This window comes from Furipterus horrens, unplaced genomic scaffold, assembly GCF_987537825.1.
Source record: "Furipterus horrens unplaced genomic scaffold, mFurHor1.1.pri manual_scaffold_1, whole genome shotgun sequence".
In the NCBI taxonomy this organism is placed as follows: Eukaryota; Metazoa; Chordata; class Mammalia; order Chiroptera; family Furipteridae; genus Furipterus; species Furipterus horrens.
This window is the reverse complement of record NW_028327171.1, coordinates 188,145,005-188,172,949: the sequence shown is the minus strand read 5'-3', so window position 1 is coordinate 188,172,949 and position 27,945 is coordinate 188,145,005. Positions and strand designations below refer to the sequence as shown.

General features: G+C 37.6%; 1 protein-coding gene across 1 annotated transcript in view; it reads right to left on the bottom strand.

The window, feature by feature from the left end:
* Positions 1 to 798: 798 nt before the first annotated feature.
* The window catches only part of PLCL1 (phospholipase C like 1 (inactive)), a 67,108-nt gene continuing 39,961 nt past the window's right edge, over positions 799 to 27,945 (bottom strand). Inside the window, exon 5 of the mRNA XM_090282248.1 lies at positions 799 to 2,435. Within this exon, the coding sequence (XP_090138374.1) occupies positions 2,253 to 2,435 (183 nt within the window). The 3' untranslated portion in view covers positions 799 to 2,252. The remainder of the gene's footprint in view (positions 2,436 to 27,945) is intronic.

Here is a 27,945-nt window from a genome sequence, read left to right as displayed (position 1 = left end):
AAGTTAAGTGTAGAAGGGAGCTTTTTCTACTGCAGTTCAAGTCTGGAAAGGACACAGACCCTTGTAGAATGTAATAATGTAAAATGTCTTGTTTGTTTTTGCTATTTCATCCAAAGGCAAGACCAAAATAGGGATCATCTTCATTGTACTTTTCGCTCTCAGCAGCTAAAGTTACTCTCTGCCTCACACTTCACTTCTTATCTAGAAACCATACCCAACTCAATGAGACACAGAATGGCTGATAACCCATTGCCGTAAGTAGCATTCCATGAGGTGGAGGCCATCTCATGCTCTAAAAAATATTTGGGTAGGTCCTAAGTATAAGTGGAGCTCCGGGACAAAAGAACAAACTAAAATTAGATTCACCCCTCAAGTAAAGAAATGAGTATTTTTTTCAAGAGTTTGATACCCATTGTCTTCTCTTTGCTGTGCTGTACCACCAACAAAGCCGAGGATCTCTCCAAGTGGAATTCAGGGAGGTGAGGAGGTCCACAGGTGAAACCAACCAAATGGCTGATGTACGGTGGGCTTTGTTTCTGTCCATGTCTCCATTCTTTCATCCTGAGGAACTTAGATACGTGCATTCCACTGTTCCTTCTACCATGCAGGGTGAGTATAATGGAAGGGAAAGAATTGTTTTCAGGCTATTATAGTACCATTTGGAGACCTACCAAAATGAGCTCATGTACCTCCCCAAGTGCCCAGTTAAATCCAAGGAGAAATTTCTGGTCCATGGATATATCATACCCTTTAAGATATTTTTAATAAAGTAACCAATTTTCATCATCATTCCTTTTTTCAATTAATTCACAATAAAAGGGAACAATAAAAGTGTTGTTTCACTTCTTTACTCTTTCAGTAATGTGCAGCATGAACATAATAGTGTTAAGAAGTCAGAAATAACACAGTAGCTATAGAAGATGTTTATATTTGCAAAATTTAAACAATTATCTTCCCTAGGTTCCCCAAATTAGCATATTTGTTAATCAAATTAATTAAGAAGCTTTTCAAAATAAAAGCAATGTTTTAAATAAATATATTTTCATAACCATAGAACATTTAGTTCTGTTGGAGGTAACAAACATATTACACTCAAGTACTTTATGAAAATATTAGGGCAAAAATGATCTAGATGCAATTATAAATGTACCCTAATTAGTCTTTTTGCTTCTTTTATGTGTTAAAATCATATCATAAACATTTTCTAATCAATTATTTCTTAAATCATCAGGAAGATGTTATCTGATCCACAGAATTTATATCAGCTCAACATGATGACATGGTATTGTTTGAACAATATCATTAAGTTTAAATTTATTACTCTAAATTAAATGCTATCAAAGCCAGGACTCCCTAGTTGCCTAAGTCTCCCATAGAAAATCAACACTAGACTCCCAGTTTGGGAGAATGAGACCTCCCTACAAATCTCAACCTTAAAATTTTGTAACTAAGTAATATTATCACATCAACATCCTAATTACAAAAGAGCTCTTACTGTGTTTCAGAGTACCACATAAGTGGGTATAAATTCACTAATGATCAACTTTCCCACTGAAATCATATCTGCTTAGTAAACAACTGCATAAAACTTTCTAAAAATTGATTTTATTTAATAAATATTTTAAAGAGTTCACTAACTGAAGAAATAACTTTTCTGATCTTTCTAGGGTCATTTATTCATCTTTCATTCACTTTTATTTCTACTGTAATTATTAGAAATTTTTCTAATCTATATTTAATCTATCAAAATATCTATGCATTGGTAAATTTGGCTTTCTTCAATAATATTCTAGGTTAACATTTCTGATTTAAATGACAAAGGCAGAGAGGTAAAGTTAAACACAGCAACAGGTTCTAGTGAGTGCTCTTTAGAATTTTAGATTAACAAATTTTTCCTAAAATGATACATTAATAACTTACTAAGTGAATAATGCAGCACAGAATAGGTTTTAACAGGCTATCAATCTCTCTGTCTCTCTCTCTGAGACACACACACACACACATACACACTTCCACCCGCATCCATATATGGGTATGTACACACATCTCAGAATTTAAAACACTACTACTAAACATTTTAACTTATATAAATTACATTAAAATACTGACATTGTGGAAATATCTGTTTATGTCCAACATCCAATAGATGGCATCTTTTTGTGGACATCTAAAAAGCTTAAAGAAAGAAAACCAGAAAGAAAAGGACAGTATCGGACAGAAAGGATGGGTGAACGTGTTGATCCTACTCAGGGTCACAGCCTCCCGTTCTCCTCGCCGCCTTCCTTCTCCTCTATGGCTTCCAGGCCGCGCTTGCTCTTGGCCTCGGCACTGCTGCTGAGGGCTTTACTAAGTCCGCAAGACAGGCATGCGAGCTGGATCTGCTTCATGTTTTCTACAGCTTCATTCTTTGCATTCTTCAACAGATCTCCTTGGCCCTGTGAACAGGTAGAAATATACACCAAAGAACGTTATGGGCCAGGCATATCCTGAGTGGCTATTGCTCGGTAAGGAAACAGACCCAGACCTGAGAACTCAGTTTTCCAGGGTTCAGTCCACGGTCCTTTTCTAGCCATTGGGAGGTCTTTGCTCTTTAAGCCCTGTACATCAACCTGAGCCTCCCAGTCAGCTCTGTGGTTGCCGGCAGCCCCTTGAAATCCCTGTAGTCAGGAACAACCTCAGGGGGACCCTCCTCTGAAGGTGCCAAGGATATCAGACCTTCTGTCACCACGGTCTGAGACTTTGCACGCTGCTATCATTCGTGTCCCACCCAGGCCAGCAGTCCCACCTAGCATTGGGAGAAAATGGGGAAAGAAACTGCCTTCAAGAACTGAAAAGTAAACCAGCCCCTCAGTGTACAAGAGCTTACAAAGCAAACATCTTCTGTAAAGTAAATTATACACCCTTAGCTTGGTTAACTGATTTTTGATGTTTTGAGTTATCCTTCCAAGCTGACTTTTGATATATTATTAGTTACCCACATTCCTCTGTCTTTTCCATCATCCTGAGGAAATCATCAGTTGTCAGTAACATCAGTGCCCAAGATGTATCTTTTCCCCTTTTTTTATGTCTTATTTTATGTCATTGTCATAATGACCAAGTGCACACACTGATGCTGGCCCAGGGCCTGAAGAACTAACTGCGGAGAAACTAGAACATGTGTCCACAGTGTACAGACAAAGGGAAAGTAATTCTTTCTCTCTCTCTCTCCCCTCCTTAGTCTCAGGACAATGACTGAGAGTGTGGCCCCAGCACTGGAAAGGACAGTGTGGGAGGGTGTGGAGGTCACACAGGTGGATGGGGACTTCCTCTACAAAGCAGAGACCCAGAGAAAAAAATGAGTCTCCTATTTTATGCAAGGGCACTCCATGATATGCTGTTTTATTGCTCTGATTTGATTAATATTTTTTCCTTAGGATGTATGAGGAAACTTGTATTTTAAAAAATGCCCCAGAATGTATCATTTCTCAAAATCTATACAGGTACTTATCAATTCTATCTTATATAATAATAATAAGTCCTCCTAATAACAGCCTTCAACTAAAAGGGATGGATAAATAGGGATTTGCCGAATATTTTTGTTAAAGTAAACAACCCAATTACCTCAATCATGGAATGGGATTTTAGAAATAGATTTGGAAGGTATATATAGTCTAGCCTTCTCAGGAGGAGAAAAGCAGCTGAGCTTGATGAGCTTATAGAACTGACCCTCGTTGGGGCTGAAGTCCAGGTCTTCTGCCTCTTGGGACAGTGCCCTACTCCACACACCATGTTAATAATTCAGACTAAGAATAAATACTAGAGGACAAACAGTCTGTCAGATATTCACTCCATTAGCAGAATTTGAGGAAGTCAGTTCTTAACAGTGTATACAGAATGAGTCCCCTCTGGTCACTGAAAAACAAAGTCACATCCACTTTGAAAAATGCAATTCTTAAGTAATAATAATACAGCACATAAAGTCACTCAGAGCCGGCACTCCTTCTCCTTTGTGCTTTACATATATGTTCATTCATTCACCTGTCACAGCATCCAAGGAGATTAGCACTTTTCTTATTCTCAGTTTATGAACGAGGGGAAAAAAATCCCGAGGCCCAGAGGGGCCACGCTTCCCAGAGTCATGCTGCTGGTAAGTGGTGGAGCTGGAGTTTAAGTAAAATCCAGCAGCCGGCTCCAGAGTCTGTAGTGTTAACCACAACATGATATATGGCATTTCTTCCAGGCAAATCGTGCACTCTCCACAAAACACATTTTAACCTCCTATTCATTGTCACCCACTGAAACATTACCCATGTGCCACAATCAACTGAACTTAGAGATGGAATCCAGAACATCAGGAAGATAGAAAACACCAAGAACACACAGGCAAGAACAGAAGTCAGAGTGTCTTGGTTTTGCTTTTAGCTCCGACAGTTTCTTCCTGGGCCGTTTTCTTTTGTGTAAAAAGGAAAATATCCTTCTGCCTCCCTCACAGTTCTCAAGTGTAAAGAAAATATGTTGAAAAGCTTAGTGATTTAAATAACCACAAGTAAACTATTAGGTGATGTGAAAAGCAATTAACATAGTCTTCTTTATAATAAATACCTTGGTACTGTGCATATTTTAATGTAAATTTTACAAAATTGTTTTAAATGCATCTACAACAGTCTATTTAGAGATATGTATATTGCTACTGTTTTCACAAATGGGAAGATTTCTTTAAAAATCCAAACTGTATTAATGAAAAGCGTGGGTATACCACACTCATTTTGAGAGTATTATTTTTAAGAGCTCTTTTTTCTCTTAGCTTTGAAATCTTCACCAAGAATTTTAAAAGCATTAACAAAAATAAAACTGGCATCTTTCTTCATTGAAAGAGAACAGTGAGACATGCAAATATATCAAGTTTGATATTACTAGGTAATGCAGAATGCTCTCACATCCTTTTCCTGCAGCAGGTTATAAAACAAACCCAATTAGTCAGCCAGAGTGCCATTTCATCAGTCTGAGAGGTGGCATCCAGGCCTAAATGCCAGGCAGTGCCAGTTCTGCTAAACAGAAGCCAGTCTCTCCAGGAAACAACGGCCAATGGGAGAAGACAGCTTGTGCCAGCGCGCAGAGCACAGCTACATCATCTCCTCGTGACTGGGAGACAGCACACCCTGGCTGGGCAATGCAGGCAGAAACACATAGAAAGAGAAATCAAACTGTTAACTAACAGAAGAAGAACAAAATGAAAGGCTAAGTTATAGAGTTTACACTGAAACACTTAGGTAAGAATTTTGTTTTCTATTTTTTTAAATAGGAGAACTAGAGGTCACCTTTCTATTTTTTGGTTCTGAGAATCAACGTATTCCTCCTGATTAAAGCACCAGAGCCAGAAAAGACTCATCCTAGGAAAAACTGTAGCAAGTGTGAAATTTATTGTTAACGACCCCCATCCTGGGATTTCTTTTCAGTGCTGACCTTTTTTCCGTTTTGTGTACAGTGATTTCCTCTGACCAACTAGGATCCCTCTCAACTCTATTACACTCCTTTTGAAATTCCCCCTAACTAACCAGCTTATACCGTTTCTCCTCCGTGAAAGCATCGCTCTCCTGTGCATCATTTTCCACAAGCAGTCTTAGGTATTCAGGTCAGCTAAGCCATTTACAGGTATTGGTGTGTAGTGTGCATTTAGGGAGTATTGTAACAGGGCATTTCTAAGAATATGCTCAAACTTTCTCAAACAGAGGTCTTGGGAGAGGAGGATGTATAAGAGAAACCCAGGAAAATTAATTTTACTTGGTGGGATATAAATTCAAACACCTCTTGGGTAAGTCTAGCATTGTTATGGCCTGGAATATAAAATGAGTATACAGTTTGATCACTGAAAACTCAACCTGGAAGAAATGTCAAGCCAATGTTTCAGTATACTAGCAATCTCATGGGAATTTATAGTTTTTCTCTCTCTGGTACTAGGGATGCATCAGGGGAAAAAAAGGAGAAAGATTTCTTTAACCCAAAAAAGAGTAAGACTGATAGAAGGCATCTAGGCCGAGGGATGTGGGTGGGGCTACAGGACAATCAAAAGTCTCAATGGCAATGGTCATCCAGTAGGCCTCCATAGTTCTTTGGCCTCTGAAGACAATCCATGTAAATCCCACACATTTAACTTGGAATTATAGAAAATCATAGAGAGATCACTGTAATGATTTCAAATTTAAAATTAGCAATGATTATTTTTTTAAAAAGAGACATTAGGCATTCATAACCAAAGCCTTCCAACTGTATTAAATTTCAATTAAAATACATTATCTAGAAATCAAGAAACACCTCATGCAATTCATATTGTAAATGGGGCTGCTGTGCAATACCACCACAATTTTTATTACTACTAGTAAATCTATGACTGAAAATAAAGTCACATTTATTGAACACTTAATATACTAAGTACAAACCAACTGATACACATTATCTCATTATAGCATAACCATCGAAGGGGCTGGAATTCTAAATATAAGTTATCTGTTAATAATATATTTTATTATCTATCAAAAACATTTAGGATTTTTGTTATTCCTATTCTTACTAAGAAATGCAGTTTCCCCTGCTGTTTGAAAATAGTTTTGGCTACAGTCTGGTAAAGTAACTTACAAAGACATCTGTGGCACCTTCAAACCCGTCTTCCAATGACCTGCACCATCCCTTGTGATGTCAGTGCACAGAAGAGCAGAACATCTTAACTAGTGTCCTTGCCATGTGTGAAGGAAATGTGTGCGTTGTCTCAGGGCACACCGCAAATATTTAAAGCAGCTAATTGAGACTCTGGGAATGGAGAGACCCTCACATATACACAACTACACACGAAAACAAAGGCAGCTCTGTCTCCAAGCAGACTAGCTTGGGTATTTTTCAGCACACATTCAGTGACAGACTAAGTCCCTTGATTCTTTCCATGTGAGAGTCCACACCCACAGCTAGAGTCACCCAGGGATAATGCTGCAATAAAAGCAGGCCACAGACAGCATGGTGGAATGAGCAGCTCTTCATTTTTCCAGCTATTATTTGGTGAACAAGACATACTCTGGTGGGCTGTGCATTATTACCGTCTTACTAGTTCAAAAACCATGTTTTTGGGAATCTCTGCATTACATAAAGAGGTTAAATATTTTACTCTGAAGTGATTTAAAAAACAAGCATCACTATGTCCTAAATTTAAAAATTAAAATAGTAGGTCAAAAATATGTTGATGTCATGACAGATGTATTTCTCTTGATGTTACATTTCTGGAACATTGAGTAAAACTATGCAAAGATGGCCTGGAATTCTTGCTCTTCAGAATGAAAACTTAGCCGTGTAGGGAATGTATACAAGATGTTAACAAGTTACAGAGGTGCAGCCATTAGGGAATTATGTACTAAATACCTTAATTGCACAAAAATAGAAGTTTCCATTGCATTTAGTAATCAACATTGAGATTTATAATTTTTCAACAACTTGGAAGCCAAATATTTGAACAGCATTCTATTCACTACTTAAGAAGTTGAATTTTTAGGGGGTTGGGCTGGGTAGAGGAGGGCAGGAGAGGAAAAATTGAAACAACTATAATATAATAACAATAAGAAAATTAAAAAGTTGTGTTTTTACTTTATGAACACTCAAGAAATATGGATGAAAAATAAGAAAGTAGCTCTGGTCTAAGAGTTTGGGCTTAATGGAGCTTTTCATGTTACTCTTCTGAAATTCTGGACTCAAAACAAATTAAACACTGCTTTTCAAAACTTTATCATGTAATGACATTAAATTATTTTCTTTTTTAGGAACAGAAATGGAAATACATTGGACATGTTCACCTGAGTCATTAGATTTTATCATTTTTTTATAAAGTTCAGTTTTTAAAATTAATTTTGTGACTGATACATTTTAGAATTGCTTATATACTCAATCAAATGTTTCTAAAGACTATGGAAACAAAACAATAAATGTCTTCTTAATACCTGAGGGGCTAGTTCTAAAGGAAGATTTATAAAGTGTAGAAAATATTTCAAAGAAATTTTAAGAATAATTTACTATCAAAGAGAAAGGAACATTGCAAAATGACATGCTCAATAAGCATGACTATACAAAGGCTATAAAATATTGAAGTTATACTCTGTTAAAATTCAACAAAATTAAAATAATATTCAAAGTTAAATTTGAAAACATATGTTTTAAAAACCAGACAAATAAGATCTTTTTCAACATTTCTTTCTCAACTAACATCGTATATTGTCACAGTATATTTGTCATCAAAAAATCTTAAACTCAAGATGGATCAAAGATGTAAGCCATGGCACCATAAAAGTCCTAGAGGAAAACATAGACAGGAAAATTTCAGATATCCCACGTAGCAATATTTTCACTGATATATCTCTGAAGGCAAGGGAAATAAAGGAAAAAATAAATAAATGGGACTACATCAAACTAAAGAGTTTCTGCTCAGCAAAAGAAAACATCAGCAAGATGAAAAGGGAACCAACCATATGGGAAAATATATTTGCCAATGATACCTCAGACAAGGGATTGATCTCCAAAGTATATAAAGAACTTACATGACTCAACACCAACAAGACAGACAACCCAATTAAAAATGGGCAAAGGACCTGAACAAACACTTCTCCAAAGAGGACATACAGAGTGTCCACAGGCATATGAAAGAATGCTCAACATCTCTAGCCATCAGAGAGATGCAAATAAAAACCACAATGAGATACCACCTCACACCAGTCAGAACGACCATTATCAATGAACCAACAAACAACATGTACTGGTGAGGATGCGGAGAAAAGGGAACCCTGTGCACTGCTGGTGGGAATGCAGACTGGTGCAGCCACTATGGAAAACGGTATGGAATTTCCTCAAAAAACTAAAAATGGAGCTGCCTTTTGAGCCAGCAATTCCATTGCTAGTATTATATCTGAAGAATCTTGAAACACCAATTCAAAAGAACCTATGCACCCCTATGTTCATAGAAGAACTATTTATAATAGCCAAGTGCTGGAAACAACCTAAATGCCCATCTATAGATGAGTGGATCAAAAAACTGTCGTACATTCACACAATGGAGTACTATGTGGCAGAAGGAAAGAAGGAAATTCTACCATTTGCAACAATATGGATGGAACTAGAGAGAATTATGCTTAGCAAAATAAGCCAGGCAATGAAAGAAAAATACCTTATGCTATCACCTATTACAGGAGACTAATGAACAACACAAACAAACGAGCAAAACTGAACCAGAGGTATGTAAACAAGGAGTAGACTAACAGAGACCAGGGGGGAGGGGGGAGGGAGAGAAGGGGGTATGAAGAGGAAGGGTCTAGTCAAAGAACATGTATAAATGACCCATGGACATGGACAACTGGGTGGGGACTGACTGTGGGAGAAGGGGTGGACAGGATGCAGGGAAGCAATAGGGGGAAATGTGGGACAACTGTAATAGAAAAACAAACAAACAAAAATTTTTAGTGGGGGAAAAAAATGAAAGCAAAATAAATTAATAAATAAACCAGCAAACCCCCTTATCCCCCCCCCCAAACCCCTCACATGTAAGACAGTGAACAAAAGAAAATGTAACGTATGGAAATGCAATTTTAGCGAATATTAGAAGGACAAGGATTTTCCTTTGCACTGTATATTTTTCTCCCTACATGATCCCTCCAAAATTTGGCATTCCAAAAGAAGTAAGGAATAACATAAGGTTCTTTGCATAAATCCAATACGACAAGTTGTTAATATAGGTTTTGTTGATCATGACTTTGACTGGAATGTCATGCTTAAAGGAGACATGCTTGGGCTCCGGTTGTTACCAAAAAGCCTAGAGGAACTAGGACTGACTTTCGAAGGTAATAAAAGCCCATGAGAAAAAAGGCCTGGTACCTTGGTTGGATGCGCGGTCCATGGCAATCTTTCCAGGGAAGGAACGAAGGTTGCTTTACTGGAAGATGGCTGGAAAGGACCTTAAAGTACAACTGAAAACCCGAAGGACTTGGAAAAGACAGGCATTTACAGGCAAGGCTGAATGGCAGGTACATTGCTCAGCTCCTGTGCGCTGAAGGGCAGACTGAAGGTCACCCTAAAGGTTCCTTGTGTAAGTTCCAGCAAAGCAGACATAAAGATCATATGTGATCATTTACTGCTCTTTTTGTGTTTATGCAAATGAACAAGATAAATTAAAACTGGACTTAAAATGCAGTCCCTTTAATGACAAGGAGGGTAATCTTAAGGAGAAAAATCGCGATTCAAGGAAAACGATAATGCTCAATAGTAGACTATAAAGTAGTGTAGCTGTCTTTAAAGTTTATTTTCATTTAAAGTTTGTTTTCATTTTAAAGTTAAACTAGGTCTGTGACATCATCAAAGATGCTTAATTTACAGGCAAGAAGAACATCAAATACCTTGCAACTGGATGTCTTTCCAACAAGAGAGTCTTGCAGATACAGAGATTGGTTTGTGGGTTATGTTGTATAAATTAACATGGGTGGTCTTTTTTCATAGGGTATAAGCCTATGATCTCATTACCTTAGTGGCTGTCCATATGTATAGGCCTCACTTAATCTTGTCTGCATTGCTGCCTCCTGAGCCTCAATGGTTTGGGTGAACTAAGTGGCTGGGTTGGTGAAGCATGGGGTGGTCTGTGGGCTTCACTTTAAAACTGGTTTCTCTTTTCTATCCTAATGGCTTGGACAGAAAGGGCCCAGAGGTCTGAGAGGGGAGAAACCTAAAATATTCCCCTCAGCCCAAACTAAGTATAGTGGGCAAAAGGGTTTTGGACAGGTGTGATGTGCCTTGCACACCTTCCTCCAAAGAGCCTTTTTTTCCCCCCTAATGTGAGACATTTTAAAAATAATCCCTGCCTTTTGTCATCTAGTGGTTATGTATTGAATGATGCCTTTTAATCCTGTTGCCAAATCTGTTGCCCCCAGAACACAACAAGGATGCCAGCCTGTTAAACCAAGCATGTCGTGGTCCGGGGACAGCCAACTGACCTGGAGTCTGCAAGGTCCTTCCCCATGTGGGAAGACCACCCTCCCTTCTACACCCCCATTCTTATTAGGAATTTCTGGACCCAAGGGTAGGTAGGACGATGACCATGTCCAGTTTGAAGCACCTAGAGGAGCACGAGACCTTCGCCCATTGTCTTTTATAAGATTATAAAGGGTCTTAAGTCTGAGAGAGGGGAATTGTTATTTTTTATTGTTATAAAAAAATTAATTAATTAATTAAAAGAAAATGAAGAATATAGGAAAGAGTGAAGCCAAAGAACTTGCATGCATGACCCATGGGCATGAACTAAGGGGGGTGGGATTGCTGGGGGAAAAGGGATACTGGGTGGAGGGGAGCAAAGGGGGAAAAAATTGGAGCTACTGTAACAATATAATGAATAAAATATACAAAAAAAATCTCGACTAACTTGAATGTTGAAACAATGAAGAACCCTAATTGCTTTAAAAATGATAACTAACTGCATTGTAAGTAGAAAACCTTTGTATTAACCATGTTTTTAAAAATTATTTTTAATTTAGAGGAGACCTTTTTTGAGTCTTTGTATAGGTTGAATACTATATAGAAATCAAGTAGTTTAACATTCTTTAAATACTATTCACTAATAATAACAATGTAACTATATCACACTGATAAAGATAAAGATTATATTATGCATAAAACTCAGTTGATAAAATTTAATATCCTTTTAAAATAAAAACTCTCAACAAATTGAGTATAGAAAAAATGTACCTCAACATAATACAGGCCCTATATGAGAAGCCTACAGGCAATGTACTCAATAGTAAAAGGTTGGAAATTTGTCACCTGAAGTCAAGAACAGGACAAGGGTGCCTACTGTCACTATTGCTATTCAACATGGTATTGGAAGTCCTAGCCAGAGTAGTTAGATAAGAAAAATAAATAAATAAAAGGAATATAAATAAGAAAGGAAAAAGTAAAATTGTCTCTGATTAAGATGGCTTGGTCTTATATATACAAACACTAAAGACCCCACCAAAAAGCTGTTAGTGTTTTCATACACTAACAAGGAACTATAAGAAGAAGAAATTATAAAATTCCAATTTAACATCAAAAATGATAAAATACTTAGGAATAAATTTAACCAAGCAAGCTAAAGGTCTGCACACTGAAACTACAAAACATTGATGAAAGAAATTGAAAAAAACACACAAAAAATAGTAATATATCTCATGTTTACAGATCAGAATAATCAGTATTATTAAACTGTCCATACTATGCCATTATCTATAGATTCAATAGAAGTCCTATCAAAATTCCAATGGCATTTTTCACAGAAAGAGAAAAACAGCCTTAAAATTTATATACAATCACGAAAACTCCCAAATAGCGAAAGCAATCCTGGGGGTGGGGGGTGGGGGGCAAACCTGTAGTCATCATACTTCCTAATTCCAAACTATATTACAAAGTTATAGTAATCAAAACAGCATGGCACTGGCATATAAACAGACACGTGAATAAACAGAACAGAACAGAGAGTCTAGCAATAAACTCATGCATATAAGGTCAACTAATATTTGAATCAAGAATATTCAATGGGAAAAATGACATTGTTTTTAATAAATGGTACTAAGAAAACTGGATATTCACATGCAAATAAGTAAAATTGTATCTCTATAGTATACCACTCACAAAAATCATCTGAAAATGGATTAAAGACTTAAATGTAAGACCTGAAATCATAAAACTCCTAGCAAAAAAACTTAGGAAAAAGCCTCCTTGGCACTGAAACTGACGATGATTTTTTTGGATATGACAATAGACACACAAGCAACAACAACAAAAAATAAACAAGTTGCACTACATCAAACTAAAAAGCTTCTTCAGAGCAAAAGAAACAACCAACTAGATGAAAAGGCAACCTTCATAATGGGAGAGAATGTTTGCAAACCATATATCTGATAAGAGCTTAGTACCCCTAACATATAAGTAATTCAATATATATTTGTATAACTCAAAATATATAACAACTCAATAACCAAAATGATAATAATAATTTGATTTTTAAAATGGGCAAAAGACCTAAATAGACACTTTTTCAAACAAGACATATAAATGGCCAACAGGTACACATAAAGGTGTTCAATATCATTAACCATCAAGGGAATTCAACATCACTAACCATCAGGGGAATACAAACTAAGACCACAACTTTGGCCTTTGCTGTTAGGATGGCTATTAGCAAAAAAAAAAAAAAAAAAAAAAAAAAACAAGAAAGCAATAAAAAGCACTAGCAAATATGTAGAAAAACAGATCCCTTGTTCACTACTGGTGGAGATGTAAATTGGTGCAGCCACTATATAAATCAGTATGGAAGTTCTTCAAAAAATTAAAAATAGGACTATACAATCCAGCAATTCTATTTCTGGGTATACTTTCAAAAGAAATGAATCGGAATCTCAAAGAGATATCTGCACCCCATGTATAATGTAGCATTATTTACAATGCCCAAGACATGGAAACAGTCTAAGTGTTTTTCAAACTGATGAACAAATAAAGAAGATATGAGATATATGTATATACAGGAGTGGGGAAAAGTAGGTTAAATTACCAGGCATCATTACCTAAAAGAGAAACCGTAAGTTAAAATATGAAATAAAACAATAAGAAGAAAAAGACAAATAATACAAGTAAATAATACAATAATTAATAAATAAATAATACAAGAATAAACTGTTCTGTATACTCACACTGTAAACCTACTTTTGTCCACTGCTATATATAGATCACAATGTTTACATATATGTCTTATTCAATATATATATCTTTAATATTAATATATACAGAAAAAGTTGTGTGTGTATATATATATATATAAATAATGAGAAAGAAGATAATCTTGCCATTTTCAACAATATAGATGAATATTTAAGGCATTGAAATAAGGCAGGGAAAGACAAATACTGGATGGTCTCATTTATATGTGAAATCTAAAATGGCAGGACTCATAAAAATAGTGTATATTGGTGGTTGTGAAGGGCAGGGGGTTAGGGGAAATTCAAAAGCATATTGACTGTAGTTAATAGTACTGTAATGTACACTTGAAAGTTGCTAAGAGAGCAAATCTTAAAAGGTCTCACCACAAAAAAAGGTAATTATATCAGGTTATGAATGTGTTATCTAACCTCATTGTGGTAACCATCTTGCTATAGGTATATATAGATGAAATCAACACATTGGATACCTTAAACTTACACAATGTTATATGTCAGTTATATCTCAATAAAGCTGAAAAAAATAATATAATTATAATATAATTAATGATAATCCAGTAGCAACAGTGCTGACAACAGGCACAATTAATGATGAGTAATATAATATCTGCATTCATCTATAAAACCGACCGCATTGAGATGCACTTGTTGAGCGGAGCTTTAAAAAAAATATGGAATTTAATATACTCAGTTCCCTTCTGTTGTCCCTAAAATACATTGCTCTAAGTTATGTATACATGAACTGAGACACACGCACCACCTCCCTTTGACTAAGTAGCATTGGTGGTCTTCGTTAGCTATCAGTGAGAACCTGGGCCTTCATCTACCCATCAAGCAAATATTTGTTAAACATTTACTACATACCAGACTTTGATTTTGACCTGCGATTCTCAACCCTAACAAATCCAAAGCCCTTTAAATCAAATGATTTGTAAGGCTCCATTCATTATACTAAAATGAGAGTCATAAATAATATAACTTAGTTACGTACATTATTAAAAATTAAGTAAATATAGTATCCTAGCTGTAACATTAGGAGAAATAAGAAGCCAATTATTTTAAACAAAATAATATACATAGCCCTGGTCAATGTGGCTCTGTTTGTTGGAGCATCATCCCATAATGGAAAGGCTATGGGTTTGGTTTCCAATCAGGGCACATGCTTGGGTTGGGGGTTTGATTCCTGGTCCAGGTACATACAATCCCCAGTTTGGGCACGTATGGGAGGCAACCTCTTGATGCTTCTCTCTTGCATTGATGTTTTGCTCTCTCCCTCTTCTCTAACAGCAATGAAAAAATGTCCTCAGGTGAAAATTAAAATATAAATACATACACACATACATACAAAATAGTATGTATTGCAATATGTAAATGCCTGGACAAGCACACAAGAAACCATAATGAAGTGGGCAGATGCCTGTGCTTACTTAATACGAATTCATTTAAATGTAAAAGAGAAATAAGAAGATCAGATGCCATCCCACACACAAAAATTTAAAAAATGGAAATGTAGATGTACCAGACAGACACTAATATAAAACAAATAATGACAACAGACCAGATTTATTTGCAATAATAAAAGGAGGAATAACCTTAATAAAAGTAGTGATAACATGCCAAAACAAGTACAGACTCTCCTCATGGAAAAAAAGTCTGATAATCCCACAAGTGAAGAACTAAATGATGTCCTCATGTCCCACCAAAGTTGCTAAATCTTCAACAAGACCTCAAAGGACATTTTTCTTGTTTGATAATATCAACTTCTACTTTGCAGGACACTGTGAAATGCCTACCATGGACTGTCAAGAATAACAAATAAGCATCAAATTAAAACCAACATCTCACTTCCCAGTTTGTTCTGCTATTACTGTATAATAATTATACAATAAAGTAGAAAGAATTCCCAGAGTGAATAAATTATTCAATAATTTGGAAAAAAAAATCTTTATTCATTTAGACTTCCCTCTCAGTAACTACCTTTTTCTCGTGCACTGGGCCTTCACATACTTTCTTGTAAAAAAATTAATGTAATTTACTACATTATGTCAATTTGTATTTTAGAGGGTTTAGCCTAGTGGGACTTAAGAAAATCTTGCAGGACAGTGGCAATTCTTCATTATGTTGTACTGTCCTACAGTGCAGGACACCCAGCATTCCTGGCCACCACCACTAATACCGAGAAAATCCTCCCAATCACATCCACAATTTTCCAAAACACACTCTAGGGGGCAGTGCTACATCCATTAAGAACCATCAGACTGCACTGGGGATAGGATACTGAGCACAGATGCCCTCTTGACCAAACAGAATTTAAGTCTAGTTAAGGATACAGGTATAAATAAAAGAGTTATAAAAATAAAGTTATGTCTAATCACAAGTCGTGCTACATGCTTAAAGAAAAGGAGTGTGATGTTGCAAGAACATGCAGTCTAGAAGATCAGACATGGCTTCCCTGTTTCAGTGACAACTGAGCAACAACTTGAATGATAGAGAGGTACCTTTGTTTCTTTCTGGGCACTTTATACTGAGTAAAATAAAATATGAGGATCTTTTGATGCTTGCCTTGAGTCCTCAAGATGGATCACCCATTAGTCCTGTAAAAGACCCCATGGTGATTAAATTAAAAAGAGTAACAATCGCATTGATGTGGGAACTTTCCTTGGGGAACCCCAGAATGTGTCATGCTTCCCACTCCACAAGCTTATTTTCTTGTAATTTAGATGTTACAACATTTCTCACTATTGAAATTTTTTAAAAATTTAAACAGCTGTTTCATTTGATCTCAATGAGAAAGTAAAAATGTACTGAACTCTGTCACCAAAAGAAATTAATGACAAACATCATCCTTTGTGACAGACCCACTGTATTTCTGAAGCTGCTGTAGGAGATGGTCCTGTGAAGGTGCGCTGGGTAAGATGCCATCTGTCTGCTTTAGGCAAATGACTGTGAGCCTAGTCCACTTACAGAAAACATCAACCAAATCACTTCAACACCAGTGAGCTGAATAATAGAAAACCCCGAGGTAAACTTTTAAAATAGGATTCACTGCAGAAAGCTTTATTAGTTTAGGTTTGTGTGATGATACTGGCATCCAGAAAATTCTCTTGCAGTCATTTTGACAAAAGAACCATTCGATGTAACAATAAGGAGTCACTGCCTGTTGGTCCCCCTGCTCTCTGCTCTTTTTTTCCCATTACTGTGATCGTCTGCCTGTCAACAGCTCTAATAACAAAGGACAGAAGATTAATATCAACCTTTAGCGAGGTGACAAAAGTGAATAACTGCATTTCAAATGCAGCTTTAGTAATGAATGGTCATCAGCACAAAAAACAAGTACTGTTTAAAAGTTCCGATATCTCCAATTAACTTTTCTTCGAGAATAAATGACCCTTAAATCTGAATTCATACTACTGTTGTGAGTGCCATAAGCCAAACACAGAAGGAACTTTTATAGAAACCTCTACTAAGCCAACTCACGCTCTTCCCATTTCAAAAAGATCATTTACAGCAGCTTGAAAGATGTAGGATGCTCCAAACCCCTGAACAGACAAAGGCTACAGAGACAGTTACTAGTATTAGAAGGATATATTTTTTAATGCATTCTGGTATTGGTTTTACTTTAAGAAATTTATTGATTATATCGCTTAAATTATTGGCTACTTGATCCATCCAAAAAATAAATCTGCAAAGATACCAGAAGAAAAGTGTAGATACAACACCAATGGTCCTCGCCCAGAATGCATTGTTCACAGAATGCCTCCAAGCTGCTTAACCACCTCCTCAGTGTTGAAAATTTCAGCAAGCAAGTGGTTTTTGGTGACATCTGGTCCTGTGTTGCACAATTCCAGGAGCATAATTGACATTGTCTTCTGTGTGCATCTGGTCTAGATGTGCCCTTTTACCAAGGACATTTATTCTTTATTCTCTGCAAAATCATAATGCTTTTAAACAGGCTGAAACTGTCCCCTTTAGAAGAACATCACGGCAAGTGCAGGGCTAGTCCAACCTGTGGCTCTGCAGGTACCATTTCATGCTGACCTGAGTTCCAGCTTTAGTGGCAGCTTCAGTGGCCCAACAGCTATTAACAAGACATTGTCAAAGGGGCAATGTCTCTGCCCCCTCCACCAATGGGTCGTTGTTTGATTAAAAACAGCAAGGCAACCATCAGATGAAATGGGTTACTTCTTATTAATAGTTAAATTGGGGAGCAGCCAACTTGGCTCCCTCTACAAAGACTGTTTAGAGATTTGGTCATTAATGAGGTATTCACTATTGGTGCCCAAATCCAACAAGGCATTTGGTTAAACACCAGACTACTTGTTACTCCAAGGAAATGTCAAGACTAATCTGAGACTCGCTGAAGTTTCAGATCTCAAACTTAAACTGAACACCAAACTACTAGCAACATATTTTCCTTCAACTTATGTTTATTTCTAAAATTACGCTGTACAAAAGTTGAACTAAAATCATCTATATTTTCCAATTGTTCCTATTATGTCACGTTGGCTCAATCAACTTATCTATTCCCATCTACCTATGTATACTTCATCCTAAAAAAACTCACTAGGCATATCATAAAAATAAGGACATGCTACTTAACCATGATATTATTATTAACCCAATGAAATTAATATTTGTTCAGCAATTTCATCAGATGTAAAATGCATATTAAATGTGCACAAATATCCAAAAATTCATTTATAGCTTATTTTGGAAATCCCAGATCCAATCAGGTTTGCATACTACCGGTATCTCTGAAAACAGTGAGTGATAGAAGAGAACATGAGGAAAATCAACAGCAAGTTCACAGCAGTTAAGTACCACTTCCTTGAAAGACATTCATTTCTGCAGCTTTCCTCCTATCCACTTTATGAAATATGCACCATTAAATCATGACATACACTTGTCAAAACATTTGTTCCGAATGTCAAATATCATCACTCTTACCCTCTTATTTTTCAATCAACTTTACAAATGTATATGCCTGGAAAAATCCCATTCAATTTTGCAAGTGTCATGCTGAGACCTTCCAAAATGCTCTTTCAATCCAGGCCTCAAATTTCTTCCCAGAATAGATGACTGTAAATCAAACTATCAGAAACTAGTGGGAGAGAACATTCTATTCAATTCCAATGTTTCAATAGCTGATATAATTTAGGCCTTAGTTATGCAGACCAAAAAACACCCAATTTTAGAGGAATTTTAAATTATCATCATGTAGAGAATCCAGAACTTCACTTGACAAGCCTTGTGTAACCCTGTCCACGTGCAGACTTTGTCATAGAAACTAACCCAGGCTGACCCTGAAATGGGATGGCCTTGCTATGTACTATGAAAGCCCACCTTCCCAAGACTGTCAAAGGAGCAACTTCCCTGCACCTTCTACACAATAGGTCAGTGGGTTTTTTTATATGACAGTAAGGCAACTATCAAATGAAATGGGCTAATTGCAGAAGCAGCCAACTCAGACTAAGCATTCACACATGGCCCAGGAGTGGCCGATCAGTAGATGCCCAGTGACCTGTGAGCTGTCCTGATTCCAGGCAGCAATGACAGTAGTCAGTCAAACTGATCAGATGAGATCTCAGAAAGTGAGCTTGGGAAATTCAAAGAGACTTAGTCAGTTGCCAATAGAAAGAGGTGCTAGAAAAATAGACAGAGGAAAGAAAGAGGGGAAAGCTCAGCGCTCCTAAAGCCATGATAGTAGGGAGGAAACCCTCAGGCAGAGGAAAGGATAACACAGTCCCCCATAGCCAGCTTGAGTTGTCCTGATCTTCTAGCCCAAGGCTCTGTGAGGATGCCCATTTGTGTGCCTCTCTTCTTCCCAGGAAATGTGATTCCTGCCTTGTCACATGTAGTCTCACCTGGAGAAGCCTGAGTGAGTCCCTGTTCCCTGTAACTCAGCCCACCCCAAAAAAAGTTTTACTTTGAATGAGAAATGGCAGGCTTGTTAAAATTTTAATCACAGCATTTTATTGGTTGATAACCAAGGTAAAATAGAGTTTAAACCACAGTTTCATCCCAGCGCAGACCTTCTAGGCTTCTTGCAGAGAAAGCCAGAATCCAAAGGGAAGTAAGGACAGGCGAGTGGCTGATGTCTGTGGTGGAAAGACTGATTCAGAAATTGCGAGTCAGCTGTGTGACTTGGGAAAACCGCTAAATCCTCTGGGCTGCAGCTTTCTTCTCTGTTAAACAAGAGGGTTAACTGAGATGCTCTCTGCATTCACCGTTTATACTGAAAGTCTATAACTGATTAATTAGGGATCAGTTTAAAAATTGCTGTGTTTAATTGAGAGACTGTCTAGTGGGAAAGAGATAAAGAAGCAATTAGAGTGTTCTGATGGGGAAAGGACAGGGTACTGTGACGACACGTGGCTAGATACTAGCCCTGTTGAGCATAGAGGGTGGGAAAAGGGGCGGAGTTGGTAAAGGAATCCTAAAGTGCGGTACCTCAGCTGACAGAAAATGTGTCCTGGTGCGGTGAATAAACAACAGGGTGGGGGCTCCCGGGGATCAGGGGTACAGACTCCTTTGAAGCAGAAGGCACAGCCCATGTAATTGCTCAGCCCGAGAGCACAGCCAGCACTGCTAAGGGACTAGAAAAGTTCAGTGCGGCTGCAGAAGGACATGGAAGAGAAAGACTACAGAGATGAAGCTGGAGAGGAAGGTGCTCATACCAAGAGCGCCACAGGGAAGTTAAGAGGTTTGCAGGAAGAGCCATGAGAAACATGGGAAGGACTTTAAGCAAACAGACGGCCACAATCAGACTTAAGTTTACAGAAGTCACCCCAGCTGCTGAGCTGTGAGGAGGGGGATCCTGGGGTGTATAGGAAAGATTTTTTTACTAACTCAGGGGACAGGAAAAGAACCAAGGTGATAGCTATGGAAATGAGATCTCTAGGGAGATAATTAGAAGGTTTACCTAATAATACTTGGTAACTGCTTATAGCTGGAAAGTTAGGGAAAAGATCAGGGATTAACTCCCAGGACCCTTGCTTGGATAACTCTGAGCTGTAATTCATTCATTCAGGTAGGGATACCAGAGGTGTCACTGAGGGAGCGCAGGGGATGAACACAGTTTGAGACATGCTGACCTCGTTGGGGCTGACAGACCTCCAAAGTGTGATGATGTCTGCCCCGGGTGACTGAGAGGCAGGGGTGGCTAGCGGAGGTCATCTAAAGGTAAAGAGACCCTGGCTGCTGTGGCTCAGTGGATTGAGTGTCGGCCTGCAAACCAAGTGTCTCTGGTTCGATTCCCAGTCAGGGCACGTGACTAGGTTGCACGTCAGGTCCCCAAAGGTTCCCAGTTGGGGGCGCGAGTGAGAGGCAACCACACAGTGATGTTTCTCTCCCTCTCTTTCTCCTTTTCCCTCTCTCTAAAAATAAATAAATAAATAAGTAAATAAATAAAATAATAAGACTTTTAAAAATTTTTTAAATTTAAAAAATAAAGGTAAGGAGAGAGACATGAACCAAAGATATACATTTGAGATTTGATAGCGTGGGTAGGATAACAAGCACCATTTGCATGGACAGTATGGCCCAGCGAGAAAGGATGAAGTCAGAGGAGAACCTGGGTTAGAACCCTAAGGAACAGCAGTGTAGCACAAGAGTAGATGAAGGATAACCTGCAGAGACTCCTGGGAATAAAGAGCCAGAAGAGTAAGAGGAAGACCAGGAGAGTGTGGTGTCCCAGAAATCCAGGGAAGCATTGATGCAAAGAGGGAGTGATCAGCCAGGTAGAATGTTCCCAAGTAGTCAAATAAGATAGAAGATGAAAAGTGTTCACAGCTTTTGTGACAAGAAGGTGTCTAGTGGACTTGGTGAGAACCATTTCATGGAGTGTCAGGGGAAGAAGACTAATTAAAGTTGACTAAGGAGTGCGTGGGAGGTAAGGAAGTGGATACAGGAAGAGTAAACACAACCTTGCTAAGAAGTTTAGGTGTGTAGGCTGGCAGAAGGATAGGAAGTAGGGTAGCTGGAGGGGAGCTGAAATCTCTTATAAAAGGCTTGTTATATGAATAAACACAAGCTGAACAATGAATTGTGAAAGGACAAAGACAAAATGTAAAATGGAATAGCTGAAAGCCTCTACTTCTTGGACTGATTGTTCTCACTTCATTTTCCTAGTATCTTAATAGCTTTTACTCCTTACTTCAGAGCCCTATTAGTTGTATAAAGTCAAAAAATATGCAGCAATTAAAATTTTAAGGCATATTAATTTAAATACATAAGTAAAACTACCTAAATTTAAAAGTAAGAAAATGGGGACTTTTTTATGATTATGAATTTAGGACAACCTCCAGAAAATAAAGAAGTCTCACTGTGTCCACCAGGTGGCGCCCCTGTTTTGGGGCTTAGTAGGGGGTTCTTGTCTGTCCATAAAAGCTTGTGCTCCAATGGTTAGAAATGGCCTACTAAAATCATTTGTTTCTTCTTCTTCTTCCATGTAAACTTGAACCTCTGTCATTCTAATTACATAAAAGTGGCCTCAAATAAATTCTGAAAACTTACAAGTCATCAAAAAACATTAATGTATAATCAACATGTATAAGGAAGTATATAAATTAGAAGTAAACACTGTGTCCACACATTTTCAGGCGGAAAATATCTCAGCAAAATTGAAATAGTCGTGTCTCTTCAAAGACAAAAAAAATCTATTTGCTTTCACACAAACAAAAAAAAGGTAACTAAAAAATCCAATAAATGTTTTCTTTTACATAATAAAAAATAGGTTAACATATCTATTGTATGTATAAAATAATATCTTTATAATTGGCTGTTTGAAAATTTTTAACATGCACAACTCAATCTAATACGATGTAAAGTTCTCCAGTTTAAGTCATCTGTTGATAGCTACAAGACATACAGATCTTTACTTGATAGGGCTTATTAGCAGGATTTAGCATACAGAAAATGTTGTTAATATGTATTTATGAATATTCAGAATAAGAAAGATATGTTAGTTGAAGGGCAATTGAAAAGGTCTACCCCATAGATACTTCCCTTTGCCCCCATCCCATCCTGCTGTACCTGAACTGTCCACCAGAAATAAAGGGGTAGAGGGCAAAGGTCAGTTCTATAATTATCAGTGTACAAAGAGACTAAGAATACTCACACATACACACACACACACATACACACACACATACGTGCAACTACCATACCAGCTAAAACCAGCTTCCTTCACTTGTCAGTCTTCTTAGGAAGCAGTTTTTTCATCGTTAACATCCTAATGGTGCAAAATGAATGTTAACACCTAAGGTTTGGAATCCAAATGAAAATGAGAAAAGGGCCAACCCAGGTAAGGATGGCTCACTCCAGTCAGCCCCTTGGGAAATCCCCAAGGCCGGCGGCAGCAGATTATTTTATCCCTCTTGTGTCTATCTTTCCTCATTTTATAAGAAACTTGAAAGAAAAAAATATATCCAAAAGCTTAGTCCCTAAGCAAAATTGCCCCCAAAGGCAGAAATTACCATGGGATATTTGGAGAACTGCAGAGGAACAGTATGGCTGGAACACAGTGAGCAAATGGAAACTAATACAGGAATGACAGCATGTCATTAAGGAAATAACCTACTTAACAAGGTGAAACAACCTCACTAGAGACAAATTAAAGGAACTGTATACACCTAGACAGATCTTAAAACTCTGTTACCCTAGCGACTTGAGAAGCTACATTCCTCTAATAAAGCTAGTTGTTTATCAATATTTATTTCATTTGCTGTTTGTTGTGCAGCTGAACAATAAATTTACATAATGTCTATTCAGACAGAACAAACACAGGAGCATTCTAACAATCTACTAGCAGGATCCCAGGGGCCACTAGGAGAGTGGCCTTTTACTAAGAGTAAGAGAGTGCTCCCTTACTCTTCAACTTGCCATATTTATGTGCTCAAATAGCTAGGCTGACACCTGCCAGAGACGTTTTAGTACAGAGAGAAATCAATGGATCCTGGCAGCTGTCTCCACTGTCTTCAAAGGGTGACCTTGAGGAGTGGCAGCAAAAGCGTATCCCTCACTGAGACATATTATTTTTTTAATCCTCAACTTCGGGTTGCACATTTTAATAAAGTTTTCCACTAATGTCAACTTCAAGGGTATTAAAGCACCATAGCGGATTTCCTCTTCTCTACCCACATATTATTATCTTCTTTTTTTCTCTTGTACTTGGAAAAATAAAGACTGGCTGTACTGAGGTTGAAATTAATCCTCTTAGCTGTGGAGAATACAAACATTGCTATACTAGTTAAAAGTAACAGTCTCCAACTCTCCCATACTTATATACCACAGGATGTTTATTTTATATAGTTGAGTTTTTATAATGAAAGGAAAATATATAAAAAATCCCCTAGTTACTATGGACAAATTGCTCATAAATACAAAAATGAACACTCAAAGAATGCAAAACCTCAATATTCGTGATACTAAGAGAAAAGGAATTCTGTCTGTAGTTTAAAATCAAGTCTCATTCCTCATTTTGAAGGCCAGACTAAGATAAGATTTGTACTGTGGCGTGGCTTGTAGCCAGAAGTGGACTATTTTGGTAGATATATATATCTCCTATTCTCTAAGGAATTAACAGTTAAGGATTCTCTTATTTTACTTCATAGTTCTGGCATAACTCTAGAGCCCAGATTGTGTTTGCCAAAGAAACTTTCTATAATACTGGAACTATTCTGTATCTCCGATGTCCGGTATGATGATCACCAGCCACCCACGGCCCCTGAGCACTTACAATGTGACTATCACCACTGAGGGCCTGATTATACAATTTTATTTAATTTTAATTATATTTATTCCAAGTGGCTAGTGTTTTCCATATTGGACAGCACATGCTAAAAGACAGTGCCAACCTTCAGCAATATGCTGACTTAGGTAAAATTACTTTTCACTCTCTCCAGATTCTTTCCTGACATAGCACTTGCCACAATTGCAATTTCATAACTGATATGGGTTGTACTGTTTAACCTCTGAATCTCCCACAAGAACATATACAGCTGAGTGCAGTGGATGCCTCTGCTGTGTGCACCATAACTAGCACAGGGCTTTGCCCAAAGCAGGGACCCAAAGCATTTGTTGAATAAAAGAACAAATTGGGTCCCACTGAATATACATTCACCTCAGCCTAGAATCGCCCAGGACTGTTGCCATCCACGCCCAACAAAATCTCTTTCTAACTTTTTAATTCTAGCACAAAATAGTCAACTCACCTCAAGACTAGCCCATCCATTTTTTTAAACAAATCATTGTTTTATTGGGGGAAAAAGAGTAAATAATATTTCAGCCCAAGAACCTACAGTTTGAAAGAGATGGTTGAGTGCTGGGAGCAGAAGGAATCCTGATGCAGGTGTTTTGGGGTTTTTTGTTTGTTTGGTTGGTTGGTTGTTTTTTTTTTTTAGTAGTTTTTTTTTTTTTTAATTTTTTTTTTCATTACCATTTATCCCCCTTATACCCTCTTCCACTTCTACCCACACCCTCTCTCCCACAATCACCACACTATTGTCCATGTTCATGAGTTCTTTCTGTTTTTAACAAGAATTTTTCTGAAGGGGGAAAAAATCAAAGGACTGACCATGATATTAATAGAAATCTCAAGGTCAGATAGAGTGATAACAAGTATATCTGGGAAGGCAGAAACTAGTGAATAACAGCTGATATATTTGGTGGGAGACGTGAGCTGGTGGGATTCTTCTAATCATATCACTAAGGAGATTGTTCTATCTGCCCACACAGAGAACAAATCACCCACTTCACATTAAAATAATGCATTCTAATTAAATTGTATTTTTCAGCCAATGATCAATAGAAATTTGGGGGGGGGGGGGGTCCTAATGGGTTTTACGTTAGAAAACTCCTTAAACTTGAGCTTTCAATTTTTTTCCTCCTGGGTCAATGCTATGAACTAAATGTGTTGCTTCAAAATTTGTATGTTGAAGTCTTAATCCAAAGGCAAAGCCTTTGGAAGGTAATTCAATTTCAATATGAGGTCATGGGGGCAGGATTGGTGTCCTTATAAGGGGATAAAAAGACTTGAGCTCACCATCCCTCTACCGGGAAGAGGGCTCTCACCCGAATGTGACCTGCTGACGTCCCAGTCTCAGGCTTCCATCCTCCGGAACTGTGAGAATACAAACTTGTTGTTTAAGCCGCCCAGTCTATGGTGTTCTTGTTAGACCAGCCTGAACTGACTAAGACAGTCAGAAGTTTAGTTTTCTAGAGCTGCTGTAACAAACTGGATAAATTACACAACAGAGATGCATTTCTCACAGTTCTGGAGCCTCTAAGTCCAAGACTAAGGTGTGGGCAAGGCTGGTTCCTTTTGAGGCTTCTCTCCTGGGCTAGGAGAGAGCCATCTTCTCCCTGTGTCACAAGGTCTTTTTTCTGTTTGCATCTGTGTCTAATCTCCTCTTCTTATAAGGACGCCAGGCCTACCCTAATGACTTCTTACCTCTGTGAGACCCTATCTCCAAAAACAGCCACATTCTGAAACACTGGGGTTAGAGTTTCAACATATGAATTTGAGGTGATACAATCCAGCCCATAATGGTCACCCTTCTTTTTAATGTTCAAATTTATGTCTCAGGTTAACTTATTATCTATATCTGGCAAGAGTGGAAACCTCTGTGTTCAAAATTTTGGCATAGTGTGCCTACTGTATTACAAATAACAAACCCTTCGCTGATCACCTGGAGACCTGCTTAGATTTCTACACCTGTAAGTTCAGGGTTTTAATTGTTATTATAAAATATGGCTTTACTGTTGTTGATGTGTTTTTCATACCTTATATATGAAATAGCTATGCAACAGGTCGACAGTCTTGTCATACTATGGACAAGGACTCCAGGTCCAGACCGCCTGGGTTTCGATTCTGGCTCTGCCACTCAGCAAGTTGACCTTGTTAAACGTGAGCTATTAAACTTTCTGTCCCTCAGTTTTCTCATGTGTTATATAAGTTAGAAATAGTAGTAGTACCTACATCATATGGCTGTTATTAGAATTAAATGATTTAGTAAGTATGAAGCACTTGGAACACTGTCTAGCAGAGATCAAGCATTTTATCGCTATTATCTATTGTTGTTGCTAACTGCACTCTATATTAAGAAAAATATTTGAAAGAGAATCAAATTCATCACCACAATCAGTCATATGCTTGCTTTAAGTCTTACAGTGAATATTCTGATTTTCCCTAAAATGTCTCCTTTTTTTCTAGTATACACAAGTTGTTTTTTTATAATAATTCTCTGCTTCTGGTTAACAATAATATTAACCAAGATTAGGGAGTTTTTCCAAAAGTATAACTAAGACCAGTGAGAGAAGGTTTGCCTATTTGGGGCATAAGTGAATTCTAGGAAGGAGAGCAAACTCCCAAGGCATTTTCATATTCAATATATTTATAGGAGTAGGTATATAATGAGCTTTTGATAAATACTTAAAAAGTGACAATGATGAAGATGGTGATGATTCACAAATGGAGGAAGGAACTCAGACAAAGTTACACACATTTTATAAAAAGATCATATTAAAAATTCTAAAGTTCAGTCACTTGGATTGTTAATGATATCTCAACCATGCTGTTAAAAGATAAGAAATCCAAAGAGAATTAAAGTATCTCTTTTCAGTCCTGTTAAGAACAACTAAAGTCAATAGTGACTAAAGTCTTATTGCACTAGGACAATTTTTAATACTCTTTTCTATGTTTATATTCACATAATTCGATTCAGCAAACACATCTCGAGCATATACTATGCGCTGCTTCATTTTGTAAGCATAAAAAATGGAACATGGGCACTAGAATTGTAAAATGTAGAACAGGGCCACCAAACATGTATGAAATGTATATTCCAAATGTCTGTGTACACATGCACACCTGGCACGTACACAGCATGAACAGAGGAAAATGGCTGGAAGGAGCTGAGTGAGCTGAAAACCAACGCACCTCTGTAGAAACCCTGAGAATAGTCACTACTTGCCTGACAGACAAAAGTTGGGTACCCAGGGGATGAAAAAAAATAAACGTACCCAGTTAGGGCTACTGAGAGAAAAAGCTAAAACCAAATTACCAATCTCATCTACATGGGCACCTGCTTGTATTCTGTGAAGGCAGAATATCTTGGCAGGAAAAGATGAGCTGGAGTAAGAACAGACCAGGGAAGATGAAACTTCCCAGAGGCACAGGGAGGAAGGAAGAGGTCACAATGTCAACCCC